We start from the raw sequence: 23,434 nt of genomic DNA, 5'->3' as shown, positions 1-23,434 counted from the left end.
CCCGCAGGAGATGTGGTGCTCACGGGCCTCCCGCCTCTTGTCCTTGGCAGAGGAGCTGAAGGCCCCGCTGGAGGAGTACGTCCACAAACGCTACCCAGGGCTGGTGAAGGTGGTGCGCAACCAGAGAAGGGAGGGCCTGATCCGAGCACGCATCGAGGGCTGGAAGGTGGCCACCGGCCAGGTGACCGGCTTCTTCGACGCCCACGTGGAGTTCACTGCTGGCTGGTAGGTCACACGCTGGCACCGGGGCCACTTGGTTGGAGGGGGCTGGGATCTGGGGAGGGCCTGCTCTGCCTGCTCCTCAGGGACTCCTGGAGGGATGAGCAGGGGTGGTGGAGCATGGGACCACGCAGGAGGAGTGGCTGTTGGTCGCCACCGTGACCTCACCCCAGGGACGTGCCTCACACTCTCACAGGGTCCTGTGGGGGCCGGATGGTTGGATGTGTGCTGCTCTTTCTTCTCGCTGGCTTTTCCCTTCTGGGGAGTGTGGAGGCGGCTGCCGCTGCTGATCCCACCTTCGTAGCAAAGCGTCCAACTTTGTGATCTGGTCTCTGGTCTCCCTTGGAGGAAGAGGAGCGTTATTCTCTGCAGACGTGGCCCCGATATTTTCCCAGGTAGAAAGAACAATGTGAGAGGAATTGTCGACCCTGTGGGAGCAGAAGCAGCAGCAGCAGGCCAGTTTGCTCAGGAGCTTGGTGACACAGAGGTGGGCCTGTCCAGGGGAGAAGCAGGGCCAGGGAGCACGCCCAGTGTCGACTCTGCTCATGTCAGAGGCTCAACGAGCTACGCCTGGGGTTGCTTATTAGCGAGAGGAGTCTTTTTTTTTTTTTTAATTGACACATATAATTGTACATATCCCCAGGGTGCAGCGTGATATTTCTACACATATCTGCAGTGTGCATTGGTCAAATCAGGGTAGTTAGCATATCTGTCACCTCGAATATTTATCATTTCCTTGTGTTGGGAACATTGTAGCTATTTTGGAATATTCAGTGGATACTGTTCACTATAGTCACATTACTGGGCCCTGAGCATGTAATCCTCTTATCAAACTGCATTTATGCTCCTGTCAATCAACCCTTCTCCCTCCCTCGCCCCCACTCTCCTTCCCAAGCACTGCTAACTACTCTTCTACTACTATGAGGTCAACCTTTTAAAGAAATAGAGTCTTGTCTTCACACACACACACCGAATGTTTATTTACACTCAACGATACCCTTGAATAAGTTGTTCACAGCACCAGCTTTAAAGAACTGATGTCTTTTCAGGCATGGTGGCACATGTCTGTAATCCCAGCAACTCAGGAGGCTGAGGCAGGAGGATCGCAAGTTCACAGTCAGCTTCAGCAACTTAGTGAGGCCCTAAGAAACTTAGACCCTTTCTCAAAATAAAAACTAGAAATCTGGGGATGCGACTCAGTACTAAAGAGCCCCTGGGTTCAATCCCTAGTATTAAAGGGGAAAAACCCTGATATCTCTAATTAAGCATTGACTTGTCTGTTCTTTGCGAATTATCCAGTCCTTTTAGCGCAGTCATGTTGAAGGAGCCTGCCCATGCATGTCAGCACAGGAAACCGGAGGTCCCTGCGGACACTGGCCCATTCCAGGGCACAGGGGCCTCTCATCTCCAAGGCCGGTCTCCTTACCTGGTCCTTTGCTGCTGTCAGACCCTGGTGACTCACAGCTGAGCATCTTCAGTCCTAGCCTTTCCCCTGAGCTTCAGAGTCCTCCATCCTCTGCAGTAGTTCTCAAAGTGACGTACCCAGACCAGCAGCCTCAGGGACTGTTAGGAACTCAAATCCGCAAGTCCGCAGACTCCTCCCAGCCACCTGAAGTCAGGCTGTGTGGGGTCTGCCCCTCGCCCCGACCAGCCCTCCGTCACCAGCCATCAGATGACTGCACCCCGTCTTGAGAACCACCAAGCTGGGAGCCTGCTGAAGGAACGCACCAGGCCACACAGGCAGCTGCGGGCTTGGCATCTCTGCCTTTAACCCTCCGCACCCGTGCCTCCCTCCTCCCCTGGCTCCTCCCTCCTCCCCCTGGCTCCTCCCTCCCCGGGCCGCCTCCCCTGCAGCCACTGCACCTCGTCCCATTCTGACGGCCACTCTCCAGCTCGGCCCACATCGCCCCTCCCCTACTAATGTCCGTGTGGCCTGCCGGCTGTGGGTTGTCTGTCTGCGGCTCGGCTTGATTGCTCCTCTGTGTTCCGGGACCTGAGAGGCACTCCTGTCTGCAACATACCATGTCGAGGTTCAGGAGAAAGATCAGTGGCTGAGCTTTGCAATACCTATTAAAGCTTTTGCTCAGCTGTGACATTGTCACTTCTGCTCAGATACCCCCGGCAAACTAATTCCCACTGTGGGACCAGCATTAGCTGGAGGCGGGGTGGGAGCATGCCCCTCCAGGGTGGTGGGCAGACATCCCCAGGGAGAGTCGTACCTCCTCCTGAAGACAGCAAGCTCCGCTCTTCAGCCGCAGAAGCTGTACTTCCACCTGGGCTTCAGTCGCCATGCTTGGTCACTGCACAGCGGTGGCTGAGCTGAGCACGTCCCACACACAGCGCCAGAGTGGCCTGCAGGAGCGTGGTCCATTCAGGGAGGAGTGGCTCCTAGGGGATAGGAGGGAGGCAGGACCGTTCAGTTAGATACCTGCTTCTGCTACCACCCGGCTGGGGCTCCAGGCAAGCGGCTTGACCCTCCCTGGGCCTCAGTGACCTTGCTCGGGAGTGGTGATCGTCCTATCCCCTCATGGGATAGGTGCACGGAAGACATTTCAGATGGTGCCTATCACCAGGTGCTGGATAGATCGCTGCTCAGAGATCAACAAAGGTCACACAACTTGAATAAGGCAGGGTACGACCTGAGTCAAGAGGAAGGAAACCCTCCTGCCCGGGAAACCGGGAGGGATTCTAGGGAGAGGTGACATTGGAGCTAAGTCCCCTTGGTAGCCAGACTCTCTGCCAGTAGCCAAGGGCAGTCCCAGGGAGGACAGAGTCCTGAGGCTCGGCTGGAATCCTGGGGAGGCAGCCCCTGGCCTTCAACTGATGTGGCGCTTGGGAGGCAGCCCCTGGCCTTCAGCTGATGTGGCACTTGGGAGAGTATTGAAGGCAGTAAATGGCCCGGGTATATTTTATTGCTCGTTTTAAATAGAAAGATGAGATGAGCCAACAGGTAATTCAAAGCTGCAAATGGGAAGAGATCGGTGGTCGACCGAGCGCTCTCATTATTCTTCCAAATAATGCAGAGGAATGGGATTTTCACTTGACTCCTTTCCAAAGCCCGCACTCTGGTCTAAGCTGGGAGATTAATGCCCTGGCTTCTGAGAGACATCTTTTCCTTCTCGAATGTGGGAAATGATCCCTTCCTGTGTCTGCCTGGGAGACACACGTTGGCGGAGGTGCCTGACCCTCTGCTTTCTCCCAAATCAGCCTGCTGCACCTTGAACTTGCAGCCAGGTCCCGGCAGAAGCCTGCCGCAGCCCTAGGAGGGGAGGCAAGCTGGGAGGCAGGATTCTGCCTGCCTTTGCTTTTAATTAGTTCCAGGCCTTCCATTGCTAACCAATTCAATTAGATCCCTTTTAAGAAATCAATTAAATAATCAATTAAAAAAATGGAAATAGTCACACATGCAAAGAAGCCAGCAAATCGCTTATTAAAACCAGGTCATCCAGGACAGCAATGACCTATTTTGGGGAAGAAAATTCAGGGTCAGCCAGCAGAAAAAACGGGAGGCACCGGTGAGCGCCCTGAGGGGCAGTCATGACCGGTGCAGCCTGTCCAGCAGAGGGGATCATTCAGCCACACCGTTTAGTCAGAGGGGCCCTCTGGGCAGGGACCCCGGTTCTGAGCTCTCCCTCCCACGCATCACCAGTAACTCTAGCAGGGCCAGGGCCGAGGGGCACGCCCGCACCTCAAAGGCCACCGAGAGAGTTGATTTCAGCTTCTCTATTTCAGGGCTGAGCCGGTTCTGTCCCGCATCCAGGAAAACCGGAAGCGAGTGATCCTGCCCTCCATCGACAACATCAAGCAGGACAACTTTGAGGTGCAGCGCTACGAAAACTCGGCCCACGGGTACAGCTGGGAGCTGTGGTGCATGTACATCAGCCCCCCGAAAGACTGGTGGGACGCCGGAGACCCTTCTCTCCCCATCAGGTCTGTGACGGCCGGCTCTAGTGGGCTGGCCGGTCCCCAGGTCCCAGGGCGGAGGTGCAAGGAGTGGGGCTGGGAGAGACGGAGGAGGGCTGGTGCCTCAGTGGGCCAGTCACCCAGGGAGCGGCCGGTGTCTTAGGATCAGAGTCTCCAGCCGAGGAGGGACGGTGCCGTTTGTTCCTTCAGGTCGCAAGAGCAGCTCAAGACAGCCGCGCCAAAGGTGTAAAATGACAGTAACGTGCTCACTTTTACTCTTCCTTGGGTCTTAATCCTAGGACTGTGGCTTCAGGGGCTTTGCTTTCTGTGGTCTCAGTTACCATCCGCCCATCAATCAGAGGATAGGAAATGGAAAATTCCTGAAATGAGCACTTCATACGTTTTAAACAATTGTATTACACTTTGTGGTTACGGCCACCCCTTTTCTGGTTATTATTGTTAATCTCTTACTGTGTCTAACTTACACATAAATTTTCTTACTGTCCCTCATTGGAGAGCGTGTGTACAGGAAAAGCAGCAGGCGTGAGGGTGGGTGGGCTCTGGGTTAGGTTCTGTCCAGCGAGGTCCTGGATGCCCCTGGGCAGGAGCTACTTTATTTCATGAAACCTTGAGTAACTGCAGTGTTTTCCACATAGCTTCTCACAGGAAGGGACAATAGGGGTGGCATCTCACCTCCCCACCCCGAGGGGCAGGGAGGCCCATGTCCTGGCGTGCGGGTTGGGAGGCACAGTGCAAAGGATGTCGGAAGGAGCAGGTTGCCTTTGATGCTGAATCCGTTTCCTCTTGCTGCTGTAACAAATGACACCAAGGTGAAGACACGTGACCACACGCAGAGCGAGTCTCTGGCTGTTCCCGAGCTCAGAAGTCTGGGAAGGGCCTCACTGGGCTAAAATCCAGGGTTCTCCTGGAGTCTCCAGAGGAGAACCCACTTCCTGTCCTGGTCTGCTTCTGAGGCCTCCTGCCTCGCAGCTGCCCGCCCATCCCACCTCCCACGTCCTCCTGTGTTCTCCTATTCCCCTCTCAGGAAAGCCCTGTGGTTACATTTGGGGTCCACAGGGAAATCCAGGACCGGCCCCTCTCACGATATTCAGTCTAATCATGTCTGTGAAGACCCTTTCCCGGTGATGGCCATTCCCCAGCTCCACAGAGCAGGATGTGCGTCAGGTGGGCAGAGATGGCCACCTGGGCCAGAATGACTGACTCCAGGTGTCTGAAGTCAGAGCAGCTGGGAGTCGGGAGCCAGCCTTGACTCATTTCAGGGGCTTGTTCGTTGGTATTAAGGGGAAGCCAGAGAAAGCCGTGGGATGCAGCTCGTCACAGGTGACCGCAGGATTGCTTCTCGGTTTGCCAGGTTGTTATAAAGAGGAATACCATTCTGAGAGGGGCTGTAGTTTCTGGTTTGAGCTGGAGGCTGGGAGGTCGTGTGAGAGCAGAGCCCACCGGGCTACCTGGAGGGCTCCTTACCCAGCTGACCCATGTTGTGGTGCGGTTCCACCTGGACCACAGGTGCAGGGTGGCGGAGCCTCTGCTCAGCCCGCTGCGAGTGACGGAGTGCACTCCTGACTAAGGTGCTGCCTGAGCGCGAGGCATAGCTGTTGGGGACATGTAGACTTGAATGGCGAGTGACTGAAGACCCAGCCACCTTCAGGCCTGAAGGGGATGAAACTGAAATGATGGGCTTAAGGACCTTCGGTTTCATGTTTTGGCCAAATGATGCCCCCCACCCCCTATGTCCCTGACACATGGAGGGGCTGGCTGTCCTCCGTGGTGGGTGGCAGAATGAGGGTGGCAGAGAAGGGAGGCTTGGACCCCACTGGTGCTCAGCAAAACCCTGTAATGCTCCCTCTGAGGACGTCAGGCCCTGAGCAGAGCCGGCTCGTGTTCCGTCATTATCAGATGATCAATACGCCCTTTGAGAGACTCGGAGTCGTCTCGTGAGTCACTGCTGTTGCGTGCACCTCTGATGTGCCAAACACTCACATACCAACCCTCTCCTTTTACTCTGTCTTCACTTACAAAAGGCTTAATTTGCTAATCATTGATGGGGTATTAAATTGCAGGAAAGACATCTGACAGTCCTTCTGATATTATTAAGCAGACACCGTGTGGTGTCTTAATCACCAGGACACGGTGCCTCCTTCTCCCCTTGAGTTTTAATATTTATGATTTTCCTCTAGTAAAGGGTAGGACGAGAACTTTTCTGAATCCAAATAGCACGGAGCCCAGATGAGTCCTCAGAGACTGGATTCCGTGTGCAGCATGAACGGAGGGCTTGGCCGTGGGGCATTTATTTTCCTCCTGTCTTAGCCCATCCTATTTCTTTCTGCTTATCTTTCTTTTCTCCCGCCTGGTAAAGACTGTTCTTCAAGGTCTTCTCTCATCCTCTGCCACCAGCCCACGTCACGCTGCTGGGCACACAGAACCCAGGTGGCCGGGTCCTCAGGCTTTCAAGGAATGCCGTAGTCTAGATCCTTCCAACACTTGGCAAAATAAATCCCTCTTCTTCAGAACCACGAGCGCCCAGCCTTTGAGCCCTGGACCTTGGGAATCTTGTCTTTGCTCAGCCTCTCTTGCCTTGGAGACCTCCGCCTCTCCTAGCCGTGGTCCTTCCCTCTCACACAGAGAGCTGTGGGCAGCTGGGTATGTGGCCTTGTTGTGGGGCTGGGGGCCAGGGGAAAGTGTCACTCGAAGCCATAGGAGAAACATCCCAGTCTTCCTGGGGCTCCAGTGAAGCCTACAGAAACTGTGCCCCTGGCCCACTGTGTGTCCACAGCCCGCTGTGCCGGGGGTCTTCTGTGGGAGACTGTGCAGCACTGACCCAGCTCTTGCCTCTGTGTGGAGAAGGTCCCCAAGTCCTCAGCCCAACCCCCGATTGTCCTGCAGGGAAGCCATTTCAGAACCGTCATCAGACCTCTGGGCTTAGTGCTTGTGTCAAGGACCTCTTTGACAGTTGACGAAAGCCAGAATCCTCTCCTCCTGAACCTCAGTTGATGATCTTCACTTAACATTTCCTGGGGTTCACAGGAAGCCCTGGGGCTCGCCCTGTGAACCCTGCTCAGCTCCCCTCCCTGGCCCTCCCAGCTGACTGCCTTTCTGCGTCACCCACGTCTGGTTTCTGAGTTTCACACACCTTTGTTCCTCTTGGGAAAGGAGAGCCCACCTCCCACACCAGGGCTCCCCTCTGCTCCGTGGGACACTCCCCTCTACTGAGCCTGCGCCACTGGATGCGAGGCTTGGGCTGGAGGGTAGGAGCCCCGGGGAGTGGGATTCGGGTCTCTTAGGACCCTGCCCTCCCGGGCTCCAGGGCACTTCAGGGAAACCTCCCGACGCCTTCCCCAGACTCCGCCGGTCACTCTTGGCCGTCTGTGGGACTCTGGGTGTGCTATCCTTGAATACAGCATCTAGTATCCCACTCTGGCAAGAGCAGGAGGAGCCCCGTCTTAGCACCCTGCAGCTCTGTGCCCCCGGCCCCACGTCCCTGGGGTCCGCCCACCTCAGGTCGAACATATTTTGAAAAGTCGCGTCTGCACTGAACACGCCCAGGCTTCTCGTCATTGTCCCTGAAGCAAGGCAGTGTGACGATACTGACATTGCATTCACAACGTGTGGGAGGTCGCTGGCCATCCCGGCAAGGGGAAGCGTGCAGGGGAAGGTGTGAGATGGACAGAGACTACCTTCTACTCACTCGGGAGCTGGCAGTGTGGGCTCAGGTGCTGACAGGCCTGGAACCTGCCTCGCCCTGAGATACCCGGACAACAGGGCAGCTTCACTGACCCCTGAGGCAGGGGCAGAGGGGACCGAGGGGCGGGAGGCCCTCTGAAGAGGGGACGGGGTCCTGGACGTGCCCTGTGGCTTGGTCTTGGACAGCAGACGATGGCTCAGGTTCGGGGCTCACCTGGTCCTTGAGGAGGAGGCGGAGGCGTCAATAGTGAAGATCAGGCGCTCGGCCCTGGCACAGGGGCTACAGGATGGGGGGCCAGCCTGGAACCCTGCTGAGAGCGTGGCCAGGTTGACCCAGAACGGGAGAATAAATGAGGGCTGGTCGGACGGCCCAAGAATTCAGATTCAACAACCCCCACCCAGATCCCTTGGCAAACCTACCAGGTGTGCCACTGTGTCCGGCTAGAGACGTGCATTTTCTCGTTTCTAACTTCAGTGCACACACGGGGAGGAGCAGCCGCGGAGGCCTGAAGGGGACCTGCTCGTCCCGAGTGCGCCTGGGTTCCTACACGCCAGGCTTGGCTCCGGGGCCTCCAGCCAGCGAGCTGCGCGTCTGAACGGTGCTTCCAGCGGGGAGCTCCAGGGCTTCTGCCCTGAGAGGGCAGGGTCTCAGGCGCACGGAGGCACACGTCACAGCCCCTGGCTTTCGGGTGTGTGCTGAACGCTGAGTCAGGCTCCTCTGAGAGCTGACGGGGGGCCTCCCTGCTCTGTGTAAGTGGCCCTGTAATTAGTGACATTGCTCATTAATAACCAATCCAAGCTGATGATTAACAAGGAGCGATCCTTAATCCAGCCTATAATTTGATAATAGATTATCGAGTATAAGAGTCATTGGCGCCAACAGACTCCTCTGGTGGGAAGGGCTGTCCCGTTGGGCACAGTGACTGGGACCGGAGACTCTGCGTGCAGATGCACATCAGGGGAGACTGCCGTTTCTCTCCTCCCTGGAGGAGGGTGCCTGGCTTACACAAGAGGAAAGATTTCACAGAAAAATGAGATTTTTTTTAGACTTTAAAATAGAGATATTTTCTCTGTGCGTCAGCAGATGTATTTTAGGTATGAAACGTGGGCCGGGCCTGTGGCAGGCACTTCCAGGGAGACAGCACTGGAGGGGACACGTGCCCCTCCCCTGGGCAGCTCCCAGGCTAGTCAGAGACGCAGGCTCGATGGGAGGGGCAGCTTTGGTAAGGGGAGTGGGACGTGGGGGGAGTGGATTTTGAGCGGAGTGGATGGAAAAGCTCCTTCTCTGAGTGCCGGGCACTTCATTCGATGCAAATTCATTTACGCCTCTTGCCGGCCTGTGAGGCAGGTGCTGTGACCTTCTGCTTTCTATAGACAGAAGCTGCGGCGGGAGGGGCGCCTGGCCCGGCCTCACGGCCTCCTGGGAGGTGAGCCTGACGGGGTCTGCGCGGCCTGGCCTCTGTGCGCTCGCCTGCGGGCCAACTTTCCTGGGAAAGTGGCCACGTGCTTGCTGGACTGCTCGGTTTGAAGGTTTTCACGGCTGGGTTCAGTGCTGCCCCACCTTGTCCTCAGTGTCACTTTACGCTGCTCTAGTCACCCATGGCCACCACAGACTGAAAATATTAGATGGAATATTCCGGAAGTGAACAGTCTGTACGCTGTCGTAGGGTGGTGAAATCTCGTGGCATGCCTGCATCCTGCCCAGCACGTGGGTCATCCCTTTGTCCAGTGGGTCCAGCCGGTATGTGCTGCCTGCTCCTTAGTCACCCTGTGACCGTCCAGTTACCCGGTCAGCCTAGCAGTCCTGAGGGCTTGTGCTCAAGTCCCCCTTCTTTCACTCGGTGATGGCCCCAGGGTGCTAGAGTGGCAAGGCTGGCGGTCTGGGTGAGCCAAAGAGAGGCCACAAAGAGCTTCCTGGAGGGGGAGGTGAGCGTTGTGACGTATTGAGGAAAGAACGGAAGCCGTGGGCCACGGTCTCTGTAAGCATGCGTCTCCTTGAAACTGTGAAGGAGGAAGACATTTATGCCACTTAGGTTGTCGCAGCTCCAATGGCAGAAACTAACGCCCTGGTGGTGACAGCTACTTCGTTAGGGTGGATAAGTGAGTCTTCAGTGCCATCCTCCGGGGTCCTGGCGGGTTCCTCCATGGATCAGGGGCACGTGGGAGCCGACACCACAGGGACATGAGTCTGGCATCCCAAAGGCCACTGCTGGGCTCAGGCTCCACGATTCACCAGGTTGACTTGCAAAGCTCAGAACAGAGGTTACGCTCATGGTCACTGTTTATCACAGTGAAGGGGTGCGGATCGGAATCAGCAAAGGCGCACAGGACAGGGGCCAGGGCAAGGCAGGCGTGGGCCACCCCTCATAACCTGGCCCAGGGCCTCAGGAACGCAGAGGCGTCTCAGACAGGATGCTCCAGGGACTTGCAGGTGACCCAGGGACCTGGCACAGGCTGGTGCTTTCTTTGGAATGTGTAGGGTTTGCACGTCAAGTCCACTGAGCTCACCCTAGACTGCACACAGAGGATGAGGTGTCTGGGTTCTTAGGAGGAGACTGAGGTAGGAAGCGTGGTTTAAAAGTAGAGGAAAGATGGAAGACAGTAGATGGAGGTCCACTTTATGGAAGGCTCTAGAAATCACTCAGGGGAGCCCAAACCCAATTCATGGGTCCAGTGAGGCTGAGTAAAGATAAGTGAAGAGCTGGTTGGACTGCTGTGGCTGCTTTCTTGAGGATGGTTAGGAAGGGAGTGGATATTCATGAGCAGGAGGCCTTGGTGGGGATGAAGAACATGCTCTAAAGTGGGTTTTCCTGATGTCGGTTCACCTGTGAACCCATGAAACCCATCGCCCTGTGTAGGTGAGCCACCTGGTCTCAGGAGTTGGTGGTCATCTGTGGTGGCAGATGGCTACTTTTGCAGTAAGGTGGAGTTTGCCGGTGTGAATTCTTGGTTCCTTATGGTCAGGAGGGCTCATCCCAGACCCACCCGGGGTCTTGTCTGGTCCTCATTCTGCAGGAAGTAGCAGGGCAGCTCCCAACACACTGGGTATCAGCCAAACCTGGGCCAAACCCCAGAGCTGTGGATGTGTCCTGGGGAGTCCTGGGCAGGGATTCAGAGGCCAGGAGCCTCCAGTCTTTAGAAGAGGGAAATCCCGTCCTCACAGCGTGGGTGAACCTATAGGGGACTGTGCTCAATGGGATAGGTGAAGTGCAGAGAGAGCCCCCAGGGGACCCCACGTTTGTGTGAGGCTAATGAAGCTGAGCTCCTGCAAGTGGCCAGTAGAACAGTGGGCTCAGGGGAGGGCGCTGTCCCTGAAGGATGCGTGGCACCAGAAGGACAGGAGGGTTTAAAGCTGTTACACAGTGTGATGACTGTAGTCAGTGAAGGTTCTCGTGTTTCAGAACTAAGAGAGTTGATTTCAAAAGTGTCACCCTGAAAAAAACGAGACAAGTCAGGTGATGGACACTGTAACCAGCCTGATTTAATCATGCATGTTGTGACCCATATCAGAACATCATGCTGTACCCCATGCGTGCACACAATCAGGAGTTGTCCACCAAAAGTAATAGTCATGATGCATTTTAAAAGATAAGTTTTGAACATAAAGTCCATTGAAATATTTAAAGAGAAGAAAGAAACCAAGGCTATGCCCGGTGGAAGTTGAGCGTCCTCTGAAACAGCCAGCCAGGCCCGTGGTCACCCAGTCTGTGGGTCTGACACTAGCCTGTCGGAGCGCAGGGTGGGCGAAGATAGGCCAAAGGTCACCGTGGCCAGTCCTTCTGCTCTGCCCAGGGCCCAGGGAAACTGCCACGTGTGTAACCCTCGGTCCTCCTTGTGTTTGGGTTCTCTTCACCCTTGTCAGGTTTAGACATCTTCGAGACTCAGAATGTGAACTTAGTGACTGAAAACTTAGTGCTGGAGAGGCAGAGAATGCAGTCAGATGGTCCAGTGGGACACGTTCCCTTCTTTAAAACACCCCCGAGTCCTGTGGCTCAGTGGTGGAGGCTGCCTACCCTGCCGGAGGCCCGGGGCTGCTTCCCCAGAATTGCAACAAACACACAAAAAGTTTGCTCTTTGCTCAATTATCTGGGAAGAACGCCTCACGGCATCACAGCTGCAGGGCACCTGAAAGGCGCATCAGCAGGGACTTGGTCACTTCCTAGTGGCAGGTACAGTAGCCAGGCAATGAGGCTGTCCCCCACTCCCAAGTGGTTTGCTCTGCAGAGCAGCTGGCAGTAACCTGCCCAGGCATCGGGAACACAGGACTTTGCAGCTGGGGGCACCTGGTTCTCAAAGGCTCCAAGTGACAGCAGCTGATGCCCTAGGCATCACCTGAGACCCGACATCTGGGCCAGAGCTGACCGCGGGCCTGGAGCCTCCCCTTACATCTCTGCAGAAGGAAGGATTCTGACTAGTCCAGTCACAGCCCAGCTGTGAAGCTGCTGGGATCTTCACGGTAAATGGGGATATTTCTAAAATCCCCCTTTCCAGAACCCGCCTTCCATAATCTGGTACCCACTGTCGGCGGTATCGGACGATGCTGTCATGCCGTGACTCTTTGAGGAGAGAGACATACCGTGTATTGTAGAGTATTGTGATCATTCTCGTCCTTAGTTACTGCTGTCGACTACTGTGGGGCCTAACTTACAAGTCAGACTTCCGTCATCGCTGTGTCCCAGTAGAAGTGACAGCATGTGGGACTCAGTGCTGTCGGCAGCTTCAGGCAGCTTCCGGGGGTCTGGAACACGTCCCTGAGGACCAGGGCTGTGACGGAGCCGTCTCCAGGGGATCGTAGGTTGCGTGATATCATGCATGTGAAGTGCGCAGAACTGCCCGGCTCCTGTGGTCCTTGTGACCTCCCGTCTGGGTTCTGCAGCGACTGGGCTGCTCACGCTGGGGATGCTCTGGCCCGTCTCCCCCTCCGCTCCGGGGGCATGTTCCGCATGGCCGTCACGGCTACCCCATCACGGCTTCATCCTCGGCTTGGCATCCCACATGCCAAACTGAACCTGGAGGCTCGCCAGAGAGGCGTCTTTGAATCAAAGGGACGTCACAGGAGACTAGGGGACCCGGCCTCCCATACGGTCCCTTCAGGGTAAAATGCAGTCACCTGCTTCCAGTGACACAGACCGCATTTCTTGACGTCACTGGGTCCCCTGGCCCCAGCCAGGGCGGGGGTTGTCCCTTCTGCAGGATGTGCCACCACTGCTGTTGGCAGGTCCCGTTCTTCCTTTGGAGCCGAGGTCCCCGGCAGCGCCCGGAGGAGAGCAGCGTTTGCATGGTGCACGCTACGCGTGCCTGGAGATGACAGGAGACCTGCCCGGTCAGCCGGCTGCCATGGCAGCTCAGGGTGGCCAGGAGGTTCATGAATAATGCTGGAAGGGCTCCCCTCCCCGGGAAGAGGCTCCATGCTCTGGGCCGCCAGGGAGCGACAGTCCGATTCTGAATCTAAGGAGTTAAGGAAACATGGACGACACTCCAGCCTGAGTGAAACGCGCGATTCCTGAGGTACGGCTGGACACAGGGAGGAAGCAGGATCGTCCATCCCGCCAGGCTGATCCGGCAGCCAAGGAGTGGCGGCCTCGGACTTTTCTGGACTTTTCTTGGTGGAAATGGATGTGCATGGTGACGGGGAAGGAGGGCGGGCTTATCGGTGGCTTTGCTCCCTCCGTCGGTGATTCCGGAATGTGCCCTTCTCCGGGCCCTCCCAGAGGCAGTCCTTCCGTCCCTTCTGGTCCTCTTGCCCCTTCCTCTCTCCACCCCACCCAAAGCCCCCAGGATGCCTCCGGAAGCCTCGGGTGGAGTTCAGAGCAGAAACCAGCCTTTCTCGGATGCTGTTTCCCTTCAGCACGTTTAGGACTCTGGTCTCGGGGTCTGTCTGGTCCTCCATGAGTTGTCATTTCCTAACGGCTCTGCAGGGCTTGTGGGCACAAGACAGCTCAGATTCCAATGTGGGCTCAGGTGGGAGCAGCCCCTTCCTGTACCCGGCTCTTGGTGGCCTTGCCAGAGGGCTCAGCCTGCAGGCCGGGTGGCCCCCTGGGACCCTGCCATGGCTCAGGCTTTGTCGCCGAGGGAGCGGGAACTGGAGCCGGCCCCTGCCCACCTCCTCTCGTATTTATGGACACGCAGCGCACAGGATGATTCATTTAGGTCAGGGAGAGAGCAGATCAGGTTTTATTTCAAACGCAGGAAGTTCCTTGTAAGCACTGATGGCAGAGCCTGCGGTTTTCCCTGCTAAATGACCAGCTGCGGACAGTCCATCACGTACAAGGGACCCCTGGCCACTGAGCCCTGACCCCTGGGGCAGTCTCCATGGGCACAGCCCCATTTCAAGGCTCCCGGCGTCTCGCCCTGACCTTCCCCAGGTGGACTGTGGCTGCGGCCCCCATGTTTGGGATTTTAGGTCAGAGTCCTTATTCTTTGCTGCCAATGTGACTCTAAAAATAACTCAGCAGGCAGGCAGGCAGGCAGGCAGGGTCAGCTTCCTTTTCTCCTGGAAGTCTCAGCCCCGTGTCAGTCGGTCAGTCTGGTGGCACAGACACGTGGCTGCAGGGGTCCTGATAAGCTTGTCTGACCACTACGGGCAACATGACCACCAGCTGCCCTGGGCGGAGCTGCGGCCCCTCAGAGCCTATGAGGACAGCTGCCGTGAGGCCCCGGAGACTTGGTGGATGCCCAGGACAGTCCTGTGGAGCTGGGCCTTTCAGGGGACCCCAAGGTGCCTAAGAAGTCCTCCCTAAGGAGAGAGGAAAGAAGCGTCCCTTCAGCGCCTCACTGACTGGCCTTCCCGCTGCTGTTTATTGGGGATTTGTCTGGGAGGGTGAACCCTTCGCTGTCAGTAAATCTCAAGTGTCCTTTGTGGAGACTCAGAAGGCTCTCGTGGCGGAGGTCGACCCCTCGGCCTGCCTTCTGCGAGGTCCAGTTTGTGCATTGAAGCTGCCCCTTTGGAAGCGTTCAGCCTCCTCAGGAAAGGAGGCTGAGCCTCTGGGGCTTCTTGTTCCTTTGCCTCCTGCTCCTTCCTGGCGTCCCTAGACAGCCTCTGGGTGTGCAGGGACGGTGGTGTGTTCTCCTGGACACAGGAGAAGCACCGGGGCCTTTGCCTGTGGCCTCCCGCTCCTCCATGGGCAGCGTTCCTGCCCCGGTGCTGCTGGCCTTCCTGGCAGAGGCTGGTGCCCCAGGGACCCTCTGACCCTGACCGGCTTGGGCTGGCTGCAGGCCTGGGCCTCAGCTGTGTCCTGCTCCCACGGGCTCGGCCCCTCTCCACACTGCAGTCCCAGGAGCCAGCAGCCCCTCCTCCGCTTTCCCTCCCACCGGCAGGAGCAGCAGGGCTGGAGGGCGCCCCCTGCTGCCCCACGCAGAGCCACCGTGTTCCCGCCCACGAGGACGGCCCAGATGGAGCCTCGGAGGCCATCTGTGGGCCTGGCTCATTCCATAGCCCCCAGGAGAGTGGGAGCTGTGGCCACTCTGCCCTCTGCACCAGCCTCCCTGGAACGCATCTCTGCCCTTTGGATGGGGAGAGTCACCTGTCACCGCTCACCCCCTCCCTGTCCCCTCCTCAGGTGTGCTGCTTCGTTCCTCCCCAGCATTGGCTGGAGCTGCGACCAGTCTCCAGGGGCAGCAGAGCCCCAGGTCTGGTTCCGCAGAGCTTCAAGGTGGAGCCAAAGGTGTCATGAATCCCAGCAGCTGCTGCCGCTCGGAGCAGGGATCTCGTAACCCAGGAGGTCAGAAGGAGCAGGAGAAGGGGGTTTGTGAAAGGCAGCGGCCGCCCAGGCCACCCTCCAGCCTGTCCCGAGTGCCTTGCTCTGGCCCTGCTCCCACCCAGCTGCTCTCCCTGCTCCACCTGCTCAGCCCTGGGCAGCTCCTGGGTGCTGGTGGCCCAGGAGCAGCTCTGGCCGCTCCACCCTGAGCTGAGTGGCAGTCGCACAGGGCTCCGTTTTCAGGTCGGTGTCCTCCTCCTGCTGTGTTCTCCTGGGCTGGTGTTTCCGCTCCACGCCTGCCCAGAGGGCGGCCTTCTGGCCTCCCTGCTAGGCCCGCCTGAGGGTCCCTGATGTCCACGTGGAACCCCGGGCTGCTGGACATTTTTGCCGTGCCTGCCACCCCGGAGAGCACGTCTGTGAGCCCTGCCCCTGTGGACCTGCTGAGCCCAGGCCCAGCCCCGCGACTCCCTTTGGATTTCGGGTGTCCAGGTCCCAGAGCTCACTGGGTTGCAGATGGCTGGAACCTTGAATGTGGCGGTCTCTCAGGGGGCTGAGCTTCAGCCTGCTGGTGGGGCTGACCCTGGATTTCCTGGATCACCCCCCGCCTGGGACTCCCCACCCCAGTCCCTGCGATGCCCTTGAAACGTCAGGGACGGGGAAGGATCAGCGTTGACCACTCATGTAACCAGGACGCTCCGCCCGCACCAAGCCCCGGAGCGTGTCCGAAGTCACTGTGTACCAGGAAAAATCCTAATTCCCTCACAGTGTCCATCTCCCTGGGAAACTGGAATATTTGCTTGAAGAAACTTGAATTGTGGAGACTTTGAATCCTAAAGAAGAGGAGGAAGGCGGAGGAGAAGGCTGACAGCCATGAAATTAGCAGGGTGCCGATTGTCTGCCACCGCTCAGGGGGAAACAGGAAGGACTCCGCCCGCTTTGATCCAGAGGCCGCCTCCAGCCCGGCAGAGAGGAGCAGCGGCAGAGACCCGCGGACGGAGACTCACACGGGCCATGAAGATCCTTTTCAATCATGTGTTTGCGGCAGGATTCATGCCGCAGTCATTGTGAATTTCATACTCATTGTAGAAATTAAAAATGCAAAAGAGAATTAGATAATCACTCACCATCACACGCCCGGTGATAACCTCTGTTAATAGTTTATGAGTATCTTACATATTTTACCTTTTTTTACTTTGATAAAAATTCTACACGTTCGCTTTTGAAGGGTCGGATGCGTACTCCCCCAGGTTCTGCCTGCCCTCCAGAGGCGTCCGTCTCCTAGCTTCCCATGGGTTTTGCTCACCTCTGTGACTCTCAGTAGTGGACTGTCCTGCTTCCCGCCTCGGGAGGCAAGACCCCAGCCCACTTACCCCTGCCTGGCTCTGCCACGGGTACATGGGTTTCCCCGAGGGTCTCTGGCACCTGCCAAAGCCCCGCTTCTCTAAAGTTTCGAGGCTGAGTTTCCTGCGGGTCTGTTGGATTCCAACGCTGACTCACCTGAGCTACCTTCAGGCTCCACTGGTCCAGCACTCCGTCCCACCAGCTTGGCCTCATTGTAGACGCCAGCTGCAGGCGTCTGCTGACCACACTGTCCAGGATGGTCACAAACTCGGTTCCTACAACTTTCCTTCAGGTTTGATAATTGGATGGGTTGACACAGCACTCAAGAAAACGCTTCCTGTGTGATTACCAGTTTATTAGAAGAGACAACAACTCAGGAAGAGCCAGATGGGAGAGACGCACAGGCCAGGCACAGGGTGGAGGGTGGGCAGAGCATCCTTCACTCTCCCAGGCGAGCTGCCTTCCGAGACCCCTGGTTCACCAGCTGGGAGACTCTGACCCCGTGTGTCAGGCATGATGGACTAAATCAGTACATAGGGAACTGCACGGCCTCCAGCACCTCTCGTCTCTCTGGAAGGTGGTTCCTCCCTGCAGTCCTGGTTGTTCTTCCCTGGCAAGCAGTCCCCTTGGTAAAGCTCTCCAGGAGCCCCAGCCAAGAGTCACCCATGTTACTGGCTTACCAGTCAGGAGAGTCCAAGTGCTTTAGAAGCTCTGTGCCAGGAACTGGGACAAAGGCCCGACACTGTGGGTTATACCACCCACCCCCTCACTGTGCTTTTTCACATCAGTTTTAATGCTTATATTATTATAACCATAAGCAGCTTATCCACGTGGTATACTCTGGGGGTTTTCCCTTTCCTACAGTTTTTTCAGATTCTCTTTTCCCCCCCTGAGTTCTGTTTGAACTCAGAACCTCATGAGCTACACCCCCAGCCCTTCCTGCACACTTTTGTGTTTGTTTTTCCTGGGTTTAATCATTGCCTTTGTGTTGATTTGCTTACTTTGTTTTGCTTGTACTTCTCACTAACTCAATCCTACACTCTGTAGCACTTGTCTGCATTCCTTCTCAGTCCTCTGAATCACCTCAGTCTATCTTGTTTCATCTTCCTAAAAAGTTCTGGAGTGTTCTGACCCCTTGCATGAGAACTTACTGCCTTCTAGCAGTAGTTCTGGGTTCCCTTTAACTTCCCTCCTGGTTGTATCTCCTGCATCCTGGATCCCATATCTTTCTCTTTTTAAAATTTCCCCATTTTATTGATGCATATATTCAAGGAAGTGTTTTAGTCCTTCCATAACCAAACATTTCTACATTACCTGTTCCAACTTCATAAACTTTTTTCTTCTCAAACCCTGGAGTGCCTCACCACTAATCTACATCCCAAAATCCTGTTTAATTTTTTTTATTTTGAGACAGGACCTTGCTAAGTTGCCAAGTCTGGTCTTGAACTTGCAATCCTCCTGTCTCAGCCTCCTAGGTACCTGGGATTACTGGTGTGCATCACCAACCTGGCCTGCTTCCAATGTTAAATGGTGTTCTCTCAGATTTTGAGACAGTATTCTCTTGTCTTATAATAACACAGTTGCTGGGAAGTTCAGAGCCATTCTGACTCCTGGTCTTTAAATGTGTCTCCAAAATCATTTCATTCCAGATATTCTGAAATTTTCTGATGATGTGGTTTGGAATTGGTTATTTCTACCCATTGTGCTGGGCACTCAATAGGAACTTCCCATGGAAAAGTCTTGGACTTCATCAAGATCCTTCCTTCCTTCTAATCGGGTGTGTGTTCTCCATATTTGAACCCCTTTGGTTGGGTATTGAACCTTCCTTGTGTCCTGGATCTTTAATGTCCTTCCTTTACCCTGATTTTCCACCTTCTGTCTCTTGGCTCTACCTCTTGACTTTAGTTTTTACACTTCCTATTTTGCTTGTTCAGTTTTAGTTTCACAGGCTCTTTTTGTTTCTCCGCTGCTCTTATGTTCTGGCAGCCTGTTCATGTTTTATTAATGCAGGGTTTTCTCCAGCTATCTGAGTGAGTAATGCCATTATTCACAAGGAAAGGCATGTGTGTCTCTCAAACACAATGTTGAATCAAAGAATCCAGGCACAAAGACGTGCCTACCGTTTGATCTTTCTATGTAAATTTCAATTCCAAACTCATCAGGTTGTATACAGTAAGTATGAGTACAGCTTTTGAGTGCCAGGCATGCCTTGATAGTGTAGTTTCAGAAAGCAGCGAAGGTCAAAAGCAAGCAAATCAATCTGCAGTGGTGGAACTCAGGTGGCCGGGGCACAATGTGTAGGGGTTTCCAGGAGACTAGACCTGTCATCTTTGCATCTTGACTTGGATGATGGTTAGATGGAAGTGTTCAGTTTGCAGAAATAGACTGAGTTGATCACTTGAGATCCACTTGCTTTCCTGCTTGTTGGCTCTACTTCTATGAAAAGTTTTCACTAAAAATAACAACTGGGGCCAGGCACCATGGCACAGCCTGCAATCCCAGTCACTCAGGACCCCGAGGCAGGATTGCTAGTTCAAGCCCAGCCTGGGCAACTTATGGAGACCCTGTCTCAAAATGAAAATGTTTAAAAAGGGTTGGGAGTGTAGCTCAGTGGTAGAGCACTGGCCTGGGTTCCATCCCCAGCGTCTCAAAAACATAAATAAGAAATACTGGCTACTTTTTCAAATTCTTCTGTGAGTTCTAATAATTTTTGTTGGTTTTCTTGTTTTTATTTTTCCAGGTAGATAATTACATTCTGTACAAGGAAGTCTAATTTTGCTTCTTTATTTCCTATGGTACATCTTTTTTTCCCTCTTATTGCAATCTGAAGAGCAATATTGAGTATTAATGGTGATGGTAGATCTTTATCTCATTCCTGACTTAATGAGATGCCCGGGGGTTTCACCATTCTGACTAATATTAGCTGTTTGTTTTAAATAGACTTTAAGTTAGGGAAATTTTCTTTGTAACGTAATAGAATTTTTTCTTGATAACACATACAGAGAGTTTCATGTGACATTTGGCCATTTATTTAAGAGATTATATTTTTTTCTTGATGTAGTCATATTTTGAGTCATGTTAATAGGTTGTCTAAAATAGATCCATGTTTGTGTCTTTTTAATAAGCACTCATCAGTCCTGGTATATTAATTGCTAGCATTTTATTTAAAAATGTTCCCTCTGTCCGGGTGTGGTATGCTTACCTACAGTCTCAGCAACTGGGCGGGAGGCTGAGGCAGGAGGATCGCAAGCCCAAGGCCAGCCTCAGCCACTCAGTGAGGTCCTAAGAGAGTGAGCGAGATGCTGTCTCAATAGAAAGAGCTGGGGCTCTGGCTCAGTGGTAGAGTGCTCCTGGGTTCAATTCTGGTACCACACACACACACACACACACACACACACACACACAGAGGATTCGTGAGATCTGGGTCGTTCTTCTCTTCTGTGTGTACATCTTATTTTTTTTCCTTTTTAGAAAGCACACTGTTGAGATAAAATCCACTCGTCGTACCCGCTGCCATCGACTGTATGGTCCAGTGGTTTGGAGCACATTCACCCAGTGTGCTCCGTCACTGAAGTGTGGGTGCGGGTGCTTCGACCCTGACGCCCAGCCCCACAGCTGGGGTAACCGGTCCCTGTGCTGCCTTGGGGTCTCCCCGTTCTGGGCCCTTCAGGAGATGGGCGGGTGGCCTTCCAACAAGCCCTCTGGGGTGGCACGGTGCTTCCTTGGCCCCTCAGTGGTAATCCAGGTCACTTCTGCCACCCAGGACAGGGCTGACCTTGGCGCCCTCCGACCTCAGGTCTCTGTGGACAGGTCCCTCTCGGTCCCTCTCCCAGCATCCTCGGGGCTGGGTCCACGCCAGCCGTCTGCTTCATCTCGGGAAGTTTTCAGGATGGACACCTCTGCCGTTCACCACTGAAGTTTTAAAGCTTCTTTGTGTTTGTGATCAAAGCCCTTTCCGTGGTGCCCACGGCGTTTATAAGCGATTTCTTCTCTCCTTTTAAAATAAGATTTAATTCTTAAATCTTTTCAAAGAACCGACTCCTCATTTCTCAGTTCCCTCCTTCTCTGCGTTTAATTTCTCAGATTGTCCCTCTTCTTTCCGGGGTTTCTCGCACTTTCCCTGCCCTTCTGAACAGAATGAGATTCCAGTTTATTTCCACCTTATTTTCCTTTCGTCTTGCTTAATAGCAGAAGCATTTAATGCTATGTGTCTTCCTCCCCGTACGGATCTGCCACAGCTCATGAGTTTTTATGTTGGAGTTGACAACGTTTTCTAATTTGTGAATAATTCCAGGGTTTATTTTCTCTTTTACGTAAGGGAAATTTAGGTGTATTTTTTTTTTATAAACAAATGACTTGGTTTCTTAAATGTAAATGATTATTTTGAGTTTTTCGTTTCTGACTACCACAATTGAGGGGTTCAGAGCGCCCCGGCTGGAGGCTCCAGGAGGGTAAGGGTCAGGCTTACCTGGTTCGTGAGTGCTTCCCTGGCTGTAGCCCGCTGCCTAGAACATAGCAAGTAAACAGCTTTTTGCATGAATTCAGTGTGAGAGGCTGCTTGGGTCCGAGGGATGCCAACTAGACTTTACTTGGCACATCATTCATAATTAGACGCAGCTATTCTCTGTCTAGCATGGTGTCCTGGATCATGGGCAAACTCGGTTCCACGATGCCATGACTGACAGTCTTCAACAACGCTGCTGCAGAGCAGGCGGCGCAGTGGGCAGGCGAGGGGCAGCTGCCAGGTGGCTGCGGCCCAACCTCCCTCGCCTGTGTGCCCCTCCTGCCGCCCCTCTCGCGGCTTCTCAGTGCGGCCAAGCACCCCGTCTGGCCCTCTGCCAGGGTGGCAGGCTGGGGCTCTGCCACCCCAGCCCCGGTACCTTTCCACGCCCTTGGGGATGCTGCTCAGAGATGGAGGGCGAATCCCCCACAAACCCACCCACGCTGCAGTTGTGAAAGTTTGTACAACAACTTCATCTGTCCCGGGGTGTGAATAGTCTCCAGGTGCCGAAAGATAAAATGACAATTCAGTTCAGAGATCTTCATTGGCCTTATTTGCAATTCTAAATTCAGGCAACCCTTCAGTCCAAGCAAATCAGGCTGGTTTCCTGGACAAAAAATGGGCTGGAGAAAGAGGAAATGAAGGACGAAAGGCAGACGGGCCATCTCAGACCCGCTTCTGCTTACGAGGTGGGGAGAACGAGCAACGGAGAAACCACAGTTGGTTGGCACGAGGTCCTCTCAGGCTGCCATTTTGTAAAAATTAAAGCTGAAGGAACTTCATCCTAACACTGATTGGAACCCGGGAGACGTGGCTGTTCCCTCGCCCTCTCTCTCTCTCTCTGGGTCAGATAACAGCTGACTCAGTGTGGTGACATGGGACTTCACGAGTGGCTCCATCCTGAGGTTCCTTCTGGTCTGACGGGTCTTCTGTAGAAGCTTAGTCCTAAACAGCGTCCTCTGGGAGGGGTCATCTAATACCAAGGGGCTTTTTTCATCTTAATACTGTTCTTTATTCATCTTTTCGTTTATTCATTCAGCAAACATTGCTTGAACAGCTCTGTGAGTGCGGGTCTGAACCAGGCCCAGTGGGACAGTCAGCCGTCCTTGTTGCAGAGATGACGGTCTCTGAGCCTGCATCCTGCTGCCCAGCCAGCACCGTCTCGGCCTCAGATGCCCCTGGGCGCGCTGCTGAGGGCAGGAGGAGACTTGCCCGGAGAAGTCAGCGGATGGCAGTTCCGAAGCCCACTGAGCGTGGAGGAGGCTGAGGTTCAAAACACAAAACAGAAAACCAAGCGAACTGACTCCGAGTTTGACCCCAGAACTTGTCTGGGTTGGATCTGGCTGAACTCAGTGAGCCTTGGATTCCCACTGGGCGTCTCCAGAGGGATTGCCCACCTCCCAGGGCTCCCCGGAAGGCTCAGGGGGACCGTGTGTGACACGGTTTATCCACACATTGTGGAGTCAGGCGAACTTCAGGTCTTAAACTTCCAAAAACGTGAGGCCTGGGAGCCAAAAGGACACTCATGCTGTTAGGTTTACATTTTAAAATAAGTCTCCTCCTGAGCAGCCCAGGACTTCATGCAGACAGCAGGTCTCCGTGCGTCCTAGGCAGCCACACTGCCACCCCGCGTTCCTCAGCAGACACGCTCCTTGTCCTGCCCTCCCACGCCCAAGCCCCAGGGAGCAGCACAGCAAGGTTCCCGGGGAGGCTTCGCTGCTGGTGAGTCCCCTCCAGCGTTGACATGGGAAAGGGTCCCTGTGCATCAGTGGAATGGCACGTGGCTGGTCTTTGCTGCAGGAAGGTGGAGCGTAGAGCTTTCCTGTGACTTAAGAGCCCCCTGAAGCAGGAGAGAGGCAGAGCAGACATGCTGGAGGGATCAGACGCTCCCCTGAGGGGACGGCAGCCCGGGGCTGTGTTGAAGGGAAGTAGCCTCCCACCGGAGTCTTGTCTCTGAAAAGAGAATGTTGGTCCTACGTGTCCAGAGAAGAAAGCCGAATGGAGAACAGGGAAAACGGCACTTGTTTGGAGCTAATTAGGATCGTGGCCCTGAGGACACCGACTCAGCAGC

At 54.8% G+C, this 23,434-nt stretch overlaps 1 protein-coding gene across 1 annotated transcript in view; it reads left to right on the top strand.

The window, feature by feature from the left end:
* Positions 1-23,434, top strand: part of Galnt17 (polypeptide N-acetylgalactosaminyltransferase 17) — a 392,012-nt gene that overhangs the window by 199,070 nt on the left and 169,508 nt on the right. Inside the window, exons 4-5 of the mRNA XM_047534202.1 lie at positions 51-225; positions 3,952-4,149. Coding sequence (XP_047390158.1) covers positions 51-225; positions 3,952-4,149 — 373 coding nt within the window. The remainder of the gene's footprint in view (positions 1-50; positions 226-3,951; positions 4,150-23,434) is intronic.

This window comes from Sciurus carolinensis, chromosome 18, assembly GCF_902686445.1.
Source record: "Sciurus carolinensis chromosome 18, mSciCar1.2, whole genome shotgun sequence".
Lineage (NCBI taxonomy): Eukaryota > Metazoa > Chordata > Mammalia > Rodentia > Sciuridae > Sciurus > Sciurus carolinensis.
Note: the sequence above shows the minus strand (reverse complement) of the source record. Positions and strands in the feature narration are given on the sequence as shown.